This window comes from Bombina bombina, chromosome 3, assembly GCF_027579735.1.
Source record: "Bombina bombina isolate aBomBom1 chromosome 3, aBomBom1.pri, whole genome shotgun sequence".
NCBI lineage: Eukaryota > Metazoa > Chordata > Amphibia > Anura > Bombinatoridae > Bombina > Bombina bombina.
The window spans coordinates 614,715,269-614,731,079 of record NC_069501.1 but is presented as its reverse complement, the minus strand read 5'-3'; the positions used below and the strand labels follow the sequence as shown (position 1 = coordinate 614,731,079).

The following is a 15,811-nucleotide window of genomic DNA, read 5'->3' as shown; positions in this document are numbered from 1 at the left end:
CAAAAAGAAGCTGGATGCTGCTTCCCTTGAAAAAAATACAAAGAAAAATGAAAGAAGAAATATTTTATTTTGCAATTTAAAAATCTAATTATATTGCCTAGGGATAAAGGTACCTATAGGGAGTTAAATACTGTGTAATTAAAAGGTAAAATACATTTTACATAATTTCATTAGTTGAATAAAATGTTTATTAATGTTGAATGAAAAACACATTATAGCTTTATACAGGATTTTTTTTCTTCTTCATTACACCATTTTAACCATACAGGCTAATTATAAAGGTATGAGACTGTGTAAAGAATAGTTAGATACTAATTAAGGGTAACAGCTTTGCTGTGCAGAAATACCAGACAGACGTAGTGGTCTCTATTAATTCCTGACTTCTACTGCTTGTATTCATTTTGTATACCAGGCATTTAAAGGAACATCAAAGCCAACATTTAATCTTCATGCAGAATGTTTATTACTTAAAAAAATTATCTGTTCTATTTAAGGGCCAAATGATAAAAGGATTGCCAGGTCTGTTTTGAAATGCTCATTTCAGTCTTGCAAAGCTCCTGAAGGGTGAAATGTTATACAAAAAGTGGTCAGACCCTATAGAAAAGTATAGGAATCTGTGCCTTTTCAACAATCGAGCACATCACCAGTGTTGAGGGGGCAAGTTTTGAAAACATGTTTATACAACATATAAGTATGGTAAGTAAATATAAAAATTGTTTCTCTTTGGTCATAGTTCAAATAATAAATATGCAAACTAGGTTTCACATTAAATACAGAATATCTCTTTTAATTGCTCATCTAGCCACTGAAAGGATGGTGAGACAAGTATGTGTACAAAGATTCATCTAAACTAGCAGGTATTGTTTAAAAGATTAAAACTTACTTGCAAAGTTTATAATACAGCTTACTATTATGGAACACCTATATATTTACTTTGTATGTGATCCCTATTGTTAATAAAAAATACAAGCATACTGAAGTTCTGCTCAGTCGAAATTATTTTTTTGGCCAAAGCTGAAGTAGAGCGCATGAGCAATGCAAAAGATTTAGATCCGGATGTGTGGGGAGATGGGGCGCCTCTGTAATCCCTCTATGGCACAAATGATTCATGGTACAAAACGGTTGCGGTAGGGGTTGGATGGAAGAAGCAGATTCAATGATGGGGCAGTCATAAGAGGAAACAAAATTAGATATCCAAATGTAAGTATGTTCTTTTTATTTGTAACACTGTGAGAATGAAAATTTGAAACATGCTATATGACATATGAAGTTTTTCATATGGTTTTTAATGTTAACTGTAATTTTGTCAACAGATGATGTACCCTTTACATCGGCTGTCATTTCTGTATTAAGCAGTTATATAGAGTAGGTCTCACCAACAGAGAAAAAAGTGTATTCTCCATGCCTCAGGGAATGCTATAAGAGGGATTTAAACCACTTAGGACACGCAACGCACAGTCTATGTCACTAACGTTAAGGGACAGTAAAAATGATTCAGATGGGACATACAACTTTAAACAACTTTCCAATTAAATAGAAAAAAATAAATAAATGATGTTTACCTGATAATTTTCTTTTCTTCAGATGGAAAGAGTCCACAGCTGCATTCATTACTTTTGGGAATTCAGAACCTAGCCACCAGGGGGGGGGGCAAAGACACCCCAGCCAAAGGCTTAAATACTCCTCCCACTTCCCTCATCCCCCAGTCATTCTGCCGAGTAACAAGGAACAGTAGAAGAAACATCAGGGTGAAAAGGTGCCAGAAGAACAAACATAACAGATGCCCCACAGAAAAAATACGGGCGGGGATCTGTGGACTCTTTCCATCTGAAGAAAAGAAAATTATCAGGTAAGCATAATTTAAGTTTTTCTTCATACATGGAAAGATTCCACAGCTGCATTCATTACTTTTGGGAAAACAATACCCAAGCTATAGTGGACACTGAATGCAAAAAACGGGAGGGTACAAGAGGTGGCCCATTCTGAGGGCACAGGCCTGAAAACCCCTACCCAACAAAATCCTGCTTCGTCCAAAGCCGAGAACAACTTTAAAAAGAAAAAGTCCAAGGACACTGACCCACACATAGTCCACAGCCTTGCTAGAGACCGCAGGAACTAGACTCAACAGCCCCCCAGCAGTCGGTCTCCAAACAACACACCTCTTACTAAAGAAAGGGAACAAACAACTGTATTATGATTGTACTTGTAAAGCGAGGCTAATCCCCCTTAAGGGACTCAAGGCGCTGCTCATTTTATCAACCTCGAAAGGAGGAAAGGCTAAGCAGACCTCGCCAGGGATCGAACATGCAACCCTCGATTTGCTACAGTACAGAGTAGCCACAGTGCATTAGTATGCTGAGCTAGCTTCCAGCTAGCATAAGGAACCTCCAGAAAAAAAACCTGAAGCAAAAACACTGCATGCTGCAGTCATCTAAAAATGACTGTGAAACTTAAATACTTGCAGGGCAAGTAGAAAGCAGCTGAAGATAGTATCCTTCAGATTGCTAAGTATCCACTAACCAGTGGATAACGTTGCAGGCTATCTAAGTCCTTCCCACAAATCCTGAATGTGGAGAAAGGAGAAACCTCAAAAAGGCTTACTGTACCTCGAATGCTCTGAGGACGAAATAGCAGAGCAACAGATCTCAGATCTTGCTCCAACACCAGACCAGTCCAAGCTACAAACATGTTTGATAGACAGGGGGACAGTAAGACCCCAGCTCAGGTGCCAACCCAATATGCTCCTCCAAAATAGGCACTCCCAAGGAGAACCCCCTAGGACCTGGAACAGAGAAAAGTGCAATAGATCTGTAGGAAGACCTGTCACAACTCTCTTAGACAGTCTCTACGTAGAGAGATCAATTTCCAACAGGAGATCAGAGCCCACAGAGCAGCAAATGCTGCCCCTTACAGAAATAAACCACCTGATCCAACCTCCTAACCAGTACCCGAAGGTAGATGTGAACTCTGGCCTGCCTGCTTGCAAGCCCAATGAGCTAGCCCCTATGTCGCAACATAGGGTCCCTGAAAAAAACTGGGTCGTCCCGAACCAGTCCACTGGATCATAAGTCTCCAGACATCCAAGAAGGATCCAAGACAAGAACTCCGGACCCAGGACCCAGAATCGTTCTAGAATGAACGACACCCTCAGGGAACACAAGATACCCTCACAGGGGATGAGAACCGGGAAACCCGGAGAACGGGTACAGGACTCACACGTAATTCCCAGCCCAAAGGGAAGAGAACACCCTTAGCCGGAGGTCAATACCCCCCAGCAAGGTACTAGGCCACAACAAAGTCACGCAATTTCTCTAGAGCCCAAAGGCCTCAAGGGCAGCACTAAGCACTAATCTCAAAGGCTAGTCTTCATAATCCTTTGAGATTAACGTTCCAAAGGACCACACCCAAGGGAGAAGAATGCAAAGAATCCCGAACCCAGGCAGAAAAACATCCCCTAAGCAAAAAGCTTGGAAAAAGAGACAACACCTCCTATCGCCCATGATATGGAGACGACTAACTCCCGAAGGAAGACAGAGCCTCACGGCCTTCACTTCCTAATTAAGCGACCAAAGCTGCCAGAAAAAACGGACGAAGTCCAGAAAGTCTCGACCCAAAGGAAGAGAACCTCTAAAAGGAACAAGTCCTAAAAGGGCACTTCCAAAGAGACCATGAAAGGCAAAACCATAAGAACGGTGGTAGGAAGGACCTAAATCCTCCAAGCCTCCAACCCACAAACGGAAGGAACACTCTAGTTCCCGGAAAAATTCAGAAACGACTGAGCATGTTGCCGTGGATCTCAACGGAGTCCCGGCCCACTAGATTGAGGACTTAACCAATCCCCCATGACCCTAAGCAACCACGGACCCTCAAGTCCTCTCAGGATGCTAGCTGAAGCTTTTAAAATAAAACAAGACAACCCCACGAATAACATTGTGATCACTAGGCGCCCTTTACCGGACCAACCGGACATAAAAAGGTGCCACGTGTCTGAACTAGGCCTGAAGGACAGAACGATTTGTACCCAGTCAGGACCAGCCTGAAACCAAGGGCCCCAGCACTGTCAAGGCCACATAGAGTCTCCCCCGATGATGGAGGGATAAGAACAGTCAGACAGACATTTGTAAACAGTGCGACCACAAAATCGCGAGTATCAATTCCAGAGAGGAAAGTTAATGGAAACATCACACCACAACATGAGCTTTAGACCAAATAAAAATCATCCTCACCGGATGAAAATAAAAGATAAGTCAACCTCTAGGTTATCGCCCAGGAAGAACGGACAGACCCGCAGGACCAGCCCAACAGGGGTCTAAGACTTCTAAGCTCAGAACTGGAAAAGGATACACAAATAACAAAGACTATATGAAGATTACTTCATCCCCTTATGTCTATGTATACAAGCCAGTCGAAGAGTAAGACTGAGAATCCCCAGACCCATTAAGAGTGGGATCCTCCAGCAACGCCAATCGTCTATAATGAAAGGCGCAACATACCTCCGCCAGGACAAAAGGAAACACCAGCCACGAAGGTTGACCCCCTAAAGGCCTCAGGGGCAGTCGCTCCCCCAAAAGGCTGAACTGGACCAGGCGATCCCACGCCTGACGAGCCCTGGTTAACGAAACATGGACAATATCGTAAGCACACTCCTGGGAGGTGCAGATGCGCCAGCGCCAAAGATATGGCCATGCGGAACTGTGTCGTAACCTCCAGTGGGAACAGGCCACACTGCTGCGTAGTAAGAGTTGATGGTAGGGAACTTGTCTTGAGAGAAATAGAATCCCCAGAGACGGATGGCTCAGTGGGCACCCGATTCCCTGATCCTGAGGAACAGAGCCCTCTAAAACGGTATTTGTAACATAACTGATGGGCATGTATCACCCTGGCCAATTCATAGTCTTCGCAAGAAGTAGAGTCTGAATCAGAGACATCCGTCTCCAAGAATCCATGACTGAGACACTGCCGCCTCCAGAGAACCAGACACCAGCGGACTAGGATTTCTCCATCGCCACGCAGTCAGGAAACCGGAAATGGAGTCACAAGGAAAAATGTGCGGTCCATGCAAAAGTGCGCCCAACCAAAAAGGTTGTGTCAATAGACATAGGTCGTTATGTTCCAAAATAGCCATGAGCTGAAGCAACACTACACAGAAGCAGACAGAATCACATAACAAACATTATTATAAACCCCCTGACAGGGTTTTTTCCCTGCTTTGCTTGCCATGTGCTGCTGGCAGTCATTTTACTAACCTCTCTTGCTGACTCTGGTGCATACTGTGTGATGCTGCCCATTTCCTGCACTTCCTTTTATGGCCAGACTGGTGTACATCATCCGTGTGAGACAGGATGCAGTCTCAGAATTGTGATGTCATCACTTATTATTTAAAGGGCCTCTGTTCAGTATGCTTTGCCCTTGCGTTTTCTCAGACCTGTTTGTGAGAGCTCCTGTGTATTACCTGGCTGTCTGATGTCCCTCCTGGTTCCTGATCCCTGGCTTGTTCCTGACTCTGCTGTTCTCCTTGTTCCTGATTCCGTCTCGTCTGACTACTCGCTTTGGCTCCTGACTCGGCTCGTCTGACTATTCGCTTTGGCTCCTGACTCGGCTCGTCTGACTACCAGCTCTAGTTTTGATTCCTGGCTTGTTATTTGACTTGTGGCCTTTTTATTATTCTTTGCTATTAATAAAGGTGTGATTATTTTTTAACTACTTGTCTCAGTCTGATTCCTGGCACCCTGACGCCCCCTAATCCCCCTCAGGAGATATTAACCCTTGATTCCTAGATACAAAAAGGAGCCTCACTGAGACCCTATGTTAAAGTTATCCCCGAAAGGTTGTAATCTCTCTCGGATAAAGAGTTCAAATTACAATACATCCATGATGAAAGTAAAATAAAACAATCTACTGGAATCTACACCGTGGAACAGGAACACTGCCCTTCAAGTGTGACAGATAGTAGCATCGACTCTGCCATGGACTTGAGAGAAAAAAGCAGGCAGCGAAACTCATCAACGCTGATTGCTTTTGGAGCTGTTAATATGAGTCGGGATGGTTTCACAGAAAGACTCTCCCTGCATCTCCGGACTCTAGCCTACACCCATGCTCTCACTGAGAGGCTGAAAGGACTACTTAAAACTCCAGTCCTATGCCAAAGAGTACTATCCTCCATAAAAGACTATCGAAAACTTCTGACACTTCTCTGCCAACCTCCTAGGACGAAAGGCAAAGAATGACTGGGGGAATAGGGAAGTGGGAGGAGTATTTAAGCCTTTGACTGGGGTGCCTTTGCCTCCTCGTGGTGGTCAGGTTCTGAATTCCCAAAAGTAATGAATGCAGCTGTGGACTCTTTCCATTTATGAAGAAAACTAGGTAGATATATAGTAGCTCAGGAGTGTGCACATGTCTTTAATAGCAACAGTGCTTGCAACAATATATAACACTGCTGCAAACATTGTTGAAAACACTAGTGCTTTAGAAATTTACCTGAGGCTGCAACATTCTAGAAGGTGATTGGTTAACTCATACGAGAAACTTATTTACATCCGTTCCTAACTGGTTATAACGAAGGAGACCAGAAACAAGGATGACACCAGGCATTTCACTGCAATACCTTGTAATTAGGGCTAAAGTAATGAAATTAAATTATTTACAAATGTTTCTTTTGTAAAGCACTTTATGAGTTACATGTCCCTTTAAATTAATCACACATGTATTGTAATTTTGTCTTAAGTGCAGAAAGACACTACGCAGATATTTAATTTAACACAGCATATAAGTATTGTGTGTAGCACTGTATAGATATATACAAAATATTCACCCCCTAGATTCACTGAGATTTGTGTGGCCTCTTTATTTTCACAAATTAAACGGACAGAAAGGTCAAAATTGAAACGCACAAATGCAACATACTTCCATTAGGAAAATGCTTCTAGAAAAACGTATTACTGTTTTAGCTTTATACGCACATATGCTGTGTGACTAGAGCACATACCATGTCTGCTTAGAGAGCTGGCACTGAAGTGTATTGTGTTAGTAAAGACTTAATTTGTAGGATACTGCTAACTCTCTGAGAAAGTGTGGTGTTTGAATGCTGGTGCCCATACAGCATATGTAATACTTTATGTAGCAATTCCCTAAGTCTCACTATTCTTTATGTTTTTTAATAAACAGGTTGCATTGAATAAAACAGGAATTGGTGACACTCGAGATCCTGTTCCAATCTTAGTGAATCAGAGGCAATTCAATACAGTATGTGTTACAGTACTATTTATAGCTCTGCATATACTTTGTATCACAGTCCTATAATGCTCTGGCCAGACAATAATAGCTTTTACCTTGCTGTGGGCATACACCACAGACCCTAATAGTTTCCAGGTGCCGCCCCGTCTGTCCATGCGCACCATGCGCAGAATTTGCAGGAACCGCATGCTGCGTAGAGCAGAGGTGGCAAAGATATTACCCTGAGTACCAGCTGCAATGACAGCCAATGAGGCCACCAGTACAATGAAATCTGTTAGAGAAAAAGACAAGGGCAGGGGTTAGAATGCTTAGTTTATTGAAAAACAAATTACAGGAGAGGGGATGCCAAGTTCATTACTTCAAACTTCATAGCAAGCAGAGCTTTTAGCTAACACAGACTCATATGATTATTTTTTTAGGAAAGGATAGCTGGGTATGATGACATAATGTTTTATAGAATAAGGATAAGAGAAGAAATGCACATCCCATAAGCAGGTTCTGCCTTGCAGATGGAGGGGAGAGGAACAAAAAACGTAGGAGCATTATATGGTTGAAGACTGATGCTAAATGTTTCATTTTAAATGGACAATGCAAAAATAAATAATATGGGCTAGATTACAAGTGGAGCGCTATATATCACTTTCATGAAAGCGATATTAGAGCTCCACTTTGTAAAACCAGTGCACACTAATGTGCACTGGCATTACAAGTTTGCCACAATGCGAACACAACCTAACGTTCGTGTTGCTAGGAAGCATTGCACTCACAAGAGCATATGCAATTTAAAACCGCGATTAATTGCAGCGGTTTAAAAACCGAGAGAGTATGCAATATTTTGCTAAAAAATAAATCCTCAGATGTGGTTGTACTGCATTGATTTGCATGTGATTTCTTGCAAACCAGCTCCATCTAGTGGCTGCTTTAAGAGCACACATTTGTAAAATGGCTGTTTTACTTTCACTTTCTGTTTGTGATCTCAGTAGCAGCTGATCAATCTATAGAAGTCTAAAAGCAGAGCCCATGCAGAAGATGTGAAGAGGAGGGAAAGCCACTTACTTATATTCCCCCCCTAGGGATGTCTGCAGTCTGAAACTTAGGGTTTGTAATCATTATGGAACCTCCCACACAATCTCCTGCTCTCTAGGTTATCAAAATGCTGCAAATTGCCTAAACCAGCTATTTGATTTGCAGCATTTGCAGGTTACATAATTTGCTTTTTGGCCTCTTTAGAGAGCATGGGACAAGCATAATTTTTACACAAAAGCAAAAGGTTTTTAATGTACTTTAATAAATAAAATAAACATACCCAAAATACATGTGCCACTACAGTCCTATGCCCATATTGGCACCTACGGGCAGTCTGTAGTATGCTCATCTGACACACAACAATATGTGCTCTGACATAGCATATTTTGGACAGGGTGATGTATGTTTATTTTATTTTAAGCAATCTAAACTGTGTGTAAGTTATCATAGGGGTAGCTATTATGTTTATTTTATTTTAAGCAATCTAAACTGTGTGTAAGGTATTATAGGGGTAGCTGGTCGAAATTAAACCACCATATCAGTATTGAGCATTTTCTTTTAAGCTAGTAATAGCTTACATACAGAAAATCAAAGCTTTGCATGCACAAAGCCTCTAACGCATACTTGTCTAAATTCACAAATTGCAGTGAATTCTACTATATGCTAGATTTACTAATAAACTCGTATGTAATTCTAAGTTTCTCATTCAGTAATGATTCTTGACTACTGAGACAAGCCTCTCCAGTTCTTGTTTAACCTTATGGTACTGATACTAAAAGCTTTACTGCAGTCCCCTCTGCTATATATCTGCTGGGTTAACTGCATCTACAATTGATATCAGCAAGGCACAGCATTTTTTAAAAGAACAGCCCCCCATCCCTACTGCTATATGCCTGTATTGGATTCCTGGATAGGAGCAGGGCTCATTTTCAGTCAAGATAAAATGTTTAAAAAAATAAATAAATATAATATATATATATATACACACACACATATATACAATCACCCGAAGGGGTGCGTTAGCTACGCGTCTTTTTTTCTAGAGCTGCTTCTAAACAACGCTGGTATTGAGAGTTCTCTGAAGAGCTGCGTTAGGCTCCAAAAAGGGAGCGTAAAGGCATATTTACCACCACTTCAACCCTCAATACCAGCGTTGCTTACAGTAGTGGCTAGCTGGAAAAACGTGCTTGTGCACGATTCCCCCATAGGAAACCATGGGGCAGTTTGGGCAGAAAAAAACCTAACACCTGCAAAAAAGCAGCGTTAAGCTCCTAATGCAGCCCCATTGTTTCCTATGGGGAAACAGTTTCTAAGTCTGCACCTAACACCCTAAAATTGAACCCCGAGTCTAAACACCAACCTTACACATATTAACCCCTAATCTGCCGCCCCCCGCTATCGCTGACACCTGCATTACACAATTAACCCCTAATCTGCCGCTCCGGACACCGCCACAACCTACATTATCCCTATGTACCCCTAATCTGCTGCCCCTAACATCGCCGACACCTGTATTATATTTATTAACCCCTAATCTGCCCCCCCAACTTCGCCGCTACCTTACCTACACTTATTAACCCCTAATCTGCCGACCGGACCTCGCTGCTACTCTAATAAAGTTATTAACCCCTAAACCGCCGCACTCCCGCCTCGCAAACCCTATAATAAATAGTATTAACCCCTAATCTGCCCTCCCTAACATCGCCGCCACCTAACTTCAAGTATTAACCCCTAATCTGCCGACCGGACCTCGCCGCTACTCTAATAAATATAGTAACCCCTAAAGCTAAGTCTAAGCCTAACACCCCCCTAAATTAAATATAAATTTAATCTAACTAAATAAATTAAATCTTATTAACTAAAGTATTCCTATTTAAAACTAAATACTTACCTGTAAAATAAACCCTAATATAGCTACAATATAACGAATAATTATATTGTAGCTATTTTAGGATTTATATTTATTTTACAGGCAACTTTGTCTTTATTTGAACTAGGTACAATAGCTATTAAATAGTTATTTACTATTTAATAGCTACCTAGTTAAAATAATTAAAAAATTACCTGTAAAATAAATCCTAACCTAAGTTACAATTAAACCTAACACTACACTATAATTAAATAAATTACCTACAATTAAATAAACTAAACTAAATTACAAAAAAAAACAACACTAAATTACAAAAAATAAAAAAAGATTACAAGAATTTTAAGCTAATTACACCTACTCTAAGCCCCCTAATAAAATAACAAAGCCCCCCAAAATAAAAAAAATTCCCTACCCTAATCTAAATTATAAAAGTTAACAGCTCTATTACCAGCCCTTAAAAGGGCTTTTTGCGGGGCATGCCCCAAAGTAATCAGCTCTTTTGCCTGTAAAAAAAAACACAATACCACCCCCCAACATTACAACCCACCACCCACATACCCCTACTCTAACCTAAACCCCCTTAAATAAACCTAACACTACCCCCCTGAAGATCTCCCTACCTTGAGCCGTGTTCACCCAGCCGGGCACCAATGGACCAAAAGAGGACATCCGGAGCGGCAGAAGTCTTCATCCTATCCGGGCAGAAGAGGACATCCGGACCGGCAGACATCTTCATCCAAGCGCCATCTTCTATCTTCATCCATCCGACGAGGAGCGGCTCCATCTTCAAGACCTCCGGCGCGGAACATCCTCCTTCCCCGACAACTACCCGGAGAATGAAGGTTCCTTTAAGTGACGTCATCCAAGATGGCGTCCCTCGAATTCCGATTGGCTTATAGGATTCTATCAGCTAATCGGAATTAAGGTAGGAAAAATCTGAGTGGCTGATTGCTAATTTAGTGTTTGTTTTTTTTTGTAATTTAGTTTATAGTTATATATATATATAGTTTTTAAATTTAAGTAATTTATTTAATTATAGTGTAGTGTTAGGTTTAATTGTAACTTAGGTTAGGATTTATTTTACAGGTAATTTTGTAATTATTTTAACTAGGTAGCTATTAAATAGTAAATAACTATTTAATAGCTATTGTACCTAGTTAAAATAAATACAAAGTTGCCTGTAAAATAAATATAAATCCTAAAATAGCTACAATATAATTATTCGTTATATTGTAGCTATATTAGGGTTTATTTTACAGGTAAGTATTTAGTTTTAAATAGGAATACTTTAGTTAAGAAGATTTAATTTATTTCGTTAGATTAAAATTATATTTAATTTAGGGGGGTGTTAGGGTTAGGGTTAGATTTAGCTTTAGGGGTTACTACATTTATTAGAGTAGCGGCGAGGTCCGGTCGGCAGATTAGGGTGTTAATACTTGAAGTTAGGTGGCGGCGATGTTAGGGAGGGCAGATTAGGGGTTAATACTATTTATTATAGGGTTTGCGAGGCGGGAGTGCGGCGGTTTAGGGGTTAATAACTTTATTAGAGTAGCCGCGAGGTCCGGTCGGCAGATTAGGGGTTAATAAGTGTAGGTAAGGTAGCGGCGACGTTGGGGGGGGGGCAGATTAGGGGTTAATAAATATAATATAGGTGTCGGCGATGTTAGGGGCAGCAGATTAGGGGTTCATAGGGATAATGTAGGTGGCAGCGATGTGCGGTCGGCAGATTAGGGGTTAAAATTTTTTATTATAGTGGCGGCGATGTGGGGGGACCTCGGTTTAGGGGTACATAGGTAGTTTATGGGTGTTAGTGTACTTTAGAGCACTGTAGTTAAGAGCTTTATAAACCGGCGTTAGCCCAGAAAGCTCTTAACTACAGCCTTTCCATGGGCGGTAGGAGTTTTGTCGGTAGAGTTGTAACGCTCACTTCAGACAAGACTCTAAATACCAGCGTTAGTAAGATCCCATTGAAAAGATAGGATACGCAATTGGCGTAAGGGGATCTGCGGTATGGAAAAGTCGCGGCTTGAAAGTGAGCGTTAGACCTTTACCTACACGACTCTAAATACCAGCGGGCGGACAAAAGCAGCGTTAGGAGCCCTTAACGCTGCTTTTGACGGCTACCGCAGAACTCTAAATCTAGGCGCATATCTTAATGTGTATTTTAAGGGACATGAAACCCATATTTTTTTTTCATAATTCAGATTAGTCGTGCAATTTTTAAATAACTTTTCACTTTATTTCTATTATCTAATTTGTTTAGTTTATTTGTTATTCTTTGTTGAAAAGAATATACCTAGGTAAACTTGGAAGTTGCTGATTGGTGGCTGCACATATGCTCCCAGTAGTACATTACTCTTCCTTCGACAAAGGATACCAAGAGAATAAAGCAAAATAGATAATAGAAGTACAATGGAATGTTGTTTAAAATTGTATGATTTATCTGAATTATGAAATAATTTTTTGGGGTTTTATGTCCCTTTAACCCCAGAAAAGGGGTAAACTACATATGTAAAGTCCAACTTGTGTGTTACTAGCAATATAGCTTTTGAGAAGGATACCGCCAGTCAGCCAATCAGTTAGTACTGCAAAAATTACATTGTTTACCAAGGCATATGTTTTTTTTTTTTTTTTTTTTTACATTTCACCGTCCCTTTAAATCTAACCTGCTTGGGTTAGAAATACTTAAAGGGACAGTCTAGTCAAAACTAAACTTTCATGATGCAGATAGGGCATGCAATTTTAAACAACTTTCCAATTCACTTTTATCATCAAATTTGCTTTGATCTCTTGGTATTCTTTGTTGAAAACTAAACCTAGGTAGGCTAACTTCTAAGCCCTTGAAGGCCCGCCTCTTATCTCAGTGCATTTTGACAATTTTTCACAGCTAGACAACACTAGCTTGTGAGTGCCATATAGATAATATTGTGTTCACTCCTGTGGATATATTTATGAGTCAACAGTGATTGGCTAAAAAATGCAAGTCTGTCAAAAGAACTGAAATAAGGGGGCAGTCTGCAGAGGCTTAGATACAAAGTAATCACAAAAGGTAAAAAGTGTATCTGGAGTAGACTGTCCCTTTAAGACCAGACTATAAAAACTCTTTAACAACAGCTTAGAGACATCTTGCTTGCCTTTTATGACCTCTTGCTATTTGCTCCTTGTTCTATATAGTCAAGTATACGAGGGAAGCCCAATGTCTACCTTAACAGTATTATTTGCTGCCTACCCCCCACACTAGAGGGCCATTCTATGAATCAACAAAGCTTTCATCCTCTCTGAAATTAAATAATAATAATAATAATAATAATAATAATAGTGTTGCTAATGTATAATGAAGACTGATTTGCAACATAGATTAAAAAATTATTTTTATTTTTGCAGAATTTGTATTTGAAAACACATTATCCCTGTGAAATAAATATAACATAAAATCATTATAATTTAAACAATTTATTCAAATCTATAAGTTTAGGTTTTTAAAGAAGCAAACTATTCTGGTTACATTTCTGACTATGGCTCTTTCATATGGGTGGGGGTGGTGTGAAAGCACTCGGTGGACTGACTCTCTTAGTGACGTTTATTGTTTAAATCTTGCTGAAGAGTCTCTTTCTCCTTACACAATCCATCTATTACCTGTGACAATGCTGGCTCTGCAGCATCGCTTCCCCCTACCTACCCGCCCATCCATTTATAGTTCACTCTACCACTACAATGCAAGGCAGCTGTTCTGCTGTGGGGGAGATGTAGACAACAGAAAGGCTTTGTCCCTACGGATTTGCAACATCTGTAGACAAGAGTGAAAGAGAGAATGAGAGAAAAAGATGCAAGTCCAATGAGAATAAAAAAGAGAGAGACTGGAAAGTACTTATAAAGAAAGGAATATGTCATTGGAAAGTGAAGCATAAGGTAGCAAAGATGAATGAAGCGCATATTTGTCATTGCAACATACACACATTGCATAGCTATTTTACTTCCTTCTTGACCAAACACCTGTTAATATGATATTTACCTATAAGATTGGATTAAAGGGACATTGAACCCCTTTTGTTTATAGGAAAAAGGGAAGCTTTCTCCCATTCTCTCTAGAGAGGCCAAAAAACTAAATCTGTAACCAAGGTTATCAAAATGCTGCAAATTGCCTAAACCAGCTATTTGATTTGCAGCATTTGCAGGTTACTGAATTTGCTTTTTGGTCTCTTTAGAGAGCATGGGACAAGCAACATTTTTACACAAAAGCAAAAGGTTTTTCATGTACTTTAATAAATAAAATAAACATACCCAAAAGACATGTGCCACTACAGTCCTATGCCCATATTGGCACCTACGGGCTCATCTGACACACAACAATATGTGCTCTGACATAGCATAGTTTGGACAGAGTGATGTATGTTTATTTTATTTTAAGCAATCTAAACCAAGTAGTGTATTATAGGGGTAGCTATTATGTTTATTTTATTTTAAGCAATCTAAACCAAGTAGTGTATTATAGGGGTAGCTATTATGTTTATTTTATTTTAAGCAATCTAAACTGTGTGTAAGGTATTATAGGGGTAGCTATTATGTTTATTTTATTTTAAGCAATCTAAACTGTGTGTAAGGTATTATAGGGGTAGCTATTATGTTTATTTTATTTTAAGCAATCTAAACTGTGTGTAAGTTATTATAGGGGTAGCTATTATGTTTATTTTACTTTAAGCAATCTAAACTGTGTGTAAGTTATTATAGGGGTAGCTATTATGTTTATTTTACTTTAAGCAATCTAAACTGTGTGTAAGGTATTATAGGGGTAGCTATTATGTTTATTTTATTTTAAGCAATCTAAACTGTGTGTAAGGTATTATAGGGGTAGCTATTATGTTTATTTTATTTTAAGCAATCTAAACTGTGTGTAAGGTATTATAGGGGTAGCTATTATGTTTATTTTATTTTAAGCAATCTAAACTGTGTGTAAGGTATTATAGGGGTAGCTATTATGTTTATTTTATTTTAAGCAATCTAAACTGTGTGTAAGGTATTATAGGGGTAGCTATTATGTTTATTTTATTTTAAGCAATCTAAACTGTGTGTAAGGTATTATAGGGGTAGCTATTATGTTTATTTTATTTTAAGCAATCTAAACTGTGTGTAAGTTATTATAGGGGTAGCTATTATGTTTATTTTATTTTAAGCAATCTAAACTGTGTGTAAGTTATTATAGGGGTAGCTATTATGTTTATGTTATTTTAAGCAATCTAAACTGTGTGTAAGGTATTATAGGGGTAGCTATTATGTTTATTTTATTTTAAGCAATCTAAACTGTGTGTAAGGTATTATAGGGGTAGCTATTATGTTTATTTTATTTTAAGCAATCTAAACTGTGTGTAAGGTATTATAGGGGTAGCTATTATGTTTATTTTATTTTAAGCAATCTAAACTGTGTGTAAGGTATTATAGGGGTAGCTATTATGTTTATTTTATTTTAAGCAATCTAAACTGTGTGTAAGGTATTATAGGGGTAGCTATTATGTTTATTTTATTTTAAGCAATCTAAACTGTGTGTAAGTTATTATAGGGGTAGCTATTATGTTTATTTTATTTTAAGCAATCTAAACTGTGTGTAAGGTATTATAGGGGTAGCTATTATGTTTATTTTATTTTAAGCAATCTAAACTGTGTGTAAGGTATTATAGGGGTAGCTAT

General features: G+C 39.2%; 1 protein-coding gene across 1 annotated transcript in view; it reads right to left on the bottom strand.

Moving 5' to 3' along the window:
- The window catches only part of KCNQ4 (potassium voltage-gated channel subfamily Q member 4), a 518,522-nt gene that overhangs the window by 159,560 nt on the left and 343,151 nt on the right, over window positions 1-15,811 (bottom strand). The window contains exon 4 of the mRNA XM_053707227.1: window positions 7,329-7,504. Within this exon, the coding sequence (XP_053563202.1) occupies window positions 7,329-7,504 (176 nt within the window). The remainder of the gene's footprint in view (window positions 1-7,328; window positions 7,505-15,811) is intronic.